The sequence below is a fragment of the Geospiza fortis genome, unplaced genomic scaffold (genome assembly GCF_000277835.1).
Source record: "Geospiza fortis unplaced genomic scaffold, GeoFor_1.0 scaffold578, whole genome shotgun sequence".
In the NCBI taxonomy this organism is placed as follows: Eukaryota; Metazoa; Chordata; class Aves; order Passeriformes; family Thraupidae; genus Geospiza; species Geospiza fortis.
Genome location: NW_005054762.1, coordinates 31250 through 33495, shown reverse-complemented (window position 1 = coordinate 33495; position 2246 = coordinate 31250). Strand labels below are relative to the sequence as shown.

Sequence of the window (2246 nt, the reverse complement as noted above, 5' to 3'; positions counted from 1 at the left end):
AACCACGCCCCCTCCACCACGTGGCCACGCCCCTGACGGGGGGGCTGGAGAGGGGGAGCCCCAGTGGGATTTTGGGGGGTTCGTGGCCCAAAACGCCCCGCCGTGAGGTCCCTCCGTGTCCCCGCGGGCTTCGCGGCTGCCCGCACGGCTGTGCACGCGTGTATGGGGGTCTGAATGCAGAGACACCGGCAGGAACCACATCCACCTAGGCAACTACGTACAGCTCCTTAGTAATACACTATAAACAGTGTTTTTATAAACTATGTATAGTTCTATAGATATTTATAGCCTAACTGTATGCAGTGATATATAAAATAAATATAGGGATATGGATGGCTATACATTAACTATATAGTTAGATATACATTATATAGTAGTGTGTATATAAAAACATATATATATATACATATAACTATACATATGGTTGTAGACTTGTATGTGCAGCACACACCTGGACACTCCTGGACACATGCTCATACACACCTCAACCCAAAATCAGCCGGTGACCCTATCCTGGTGGTCACTCATCCACCCTGGGCCCATGGCGGGACCCCAACACCCACCCACACCATGTCCCTGACACCCACACCATGTCCCCGACACCCACCCGGAGTCCCCGACACCCCCAGGCCGTGCAGGGTCTGCTGCTGCCCCAGGGACCGTTCAGGCCGATGAGTTTTGTGTCACTTTAATGGCAGAAGATGGCCCTACAGTGACCCTGTGTCGCCCTCCGGCGCTGGCCTGCCAGCGGCAAGGGGAGCCCCAAATCAGTTCTGTGTCCCCAGAGCCCGGCTGGCAGCGGGTGCTGGCGCAGGACGCTGGGCTGGATTCCTGGCGGGACAGCGACAGGACGCTGGCATCCCCAGCGGGAAAGGGACTCTGGGATGCAGGCGTGACAGTTCATGCCAGGAATGCTTTCCTGCTGTCACCCCGCGGTGACCGGCGGTGCCAGCCCCGGGCCGGGCGGGTGGCAGCGGCGCTCCGGTGGCGGAGGCAGAGGTGGAGGAGCTCGGGGGCAGGGGCGGGGCCGAGCCGGGGGGCTCAGAGGATGGCGCAGCCCCTCCTGCGTCCCGCCTTGCGCTGCCTCCGGCGGGCGGCACTGATGGCGGCGTTGCACGCTGTCGCGAAGATGTTCCCGACGTTATCCTGGTATCTGGCCGAGCATTCCATGTAGGACACGGCGCGGACCTGCCGGGCCATGGCCTCTCCCTGCGGGGACACACACACAGTCACACCTCCCCAGGACCCCGCTGTCCTGTGCCGCGCCGTGCCACCGGGAGGTGACACCCACCTGCTGGCGGGAGACGGGCTCTATCCGTCCGTCCTTCAGCTTCTGCAGCACCTCCTGGTCCTGCCGCAGGTCCGTCTTGCAGCCCACCAGCAGCAGCGGGACCCCCTTGCAGAAGTGGTTCACCTCCGGGTACCACTGCGAGGGGACACGTCATCCCAGCATGGGCACGTGCCACCCAGGGATGGGGACAGGGGACAGGCAGCACCCCTGGGGCTGCGTTACCTTTGTTAGGATGTTGTCAAAGCTGTTGGAGTCGGTGACATCAAAGCACATGAGGACGACGTTGGCATCCGAGTAGGACAGAGGGCGAAGCCTGTCGTAGTCTTCCTGTCCTGTCGGGTGGAGAAGGAAACCGTGACACACCGTGACAATGACACCTGTGGGGATGGCTGTGGGTCAACCCCCCCTCTGCCATGGTCATGGGGACCCCTTGGAGGGGACACCCCTCCAAAGCATGACCACACACGTGTGGGACACCCCAAAACACCCGGGTGGGAGAGTGGGGGGCACAGCAGCCCAGGCTGTCCCCTGCCGTCCCACCTGCTGTGTCCCACAGGTGGATCTTCACGGGCTTGTCGCCAACCTGGAGGGACGCCGTGTACTTCTCGAACACGGTGGGGACATAGACCTGGCAGGGGACAGGGACACAGGTCACACAGGCAGCAGCTGTGGGGGGCAGCGACGGAGGGGACCCCAGTGGGGACAGAACAGAGCACAGGCAGGGAAGCAGGCAGCGGGAAATGGTGCTTCCTCCCTGGGGCAGCGGGATGGGAACCACCCTTGTCCCCCATCCCAGGGCACATGGGTGCCCCAGGGGGACCTGGGGATTCGGGACAGGGGTTCTGGGGTCTCTGTGGCTGCCCCCCTTCCCTGCACTCCCTGAGTCCCTTATGTGCCCTCACCGAGGGACAAACCCTGCTGCTCCTCGCCGTGACTCCAAAGCAGCGGTGTCACA

The 2246-nt window shown here is 62.0% G+C and overlaps 1 protein-coding gene across 1 annotated transcript in view; it reads right to left on the bottom strand.

Moving 5' to 3' along the window:
* Positions 1–1041: 1041 nt before the first annotated feature.
* Positions 1042–2246, bottom strand: part of LOC102033141 (rho-related GTP-binding protein RhoF-like) — a 2989-nt gene continuing 1784 nt past the window's right edge. Inside the window, exons 2-5 of the mRNA XM_014311366.1 lie at positions 1832–1919; positions 1514–1623; positions 1292–1426; positions 1042–1209 (exon numbers count right to left, since the gene is read on the bottom strand). Coding sequence (XP_014166841.1) covers positions 1042–1209; positions 1292–1426; positions 1514–1623; positions 1832–1919 — 501 coding nt within the window. The remainder of the gene's footprint in view (positions 1210–1291; positions 1427–1513; positions 1624–1831; positions 1920–2246) is intronic.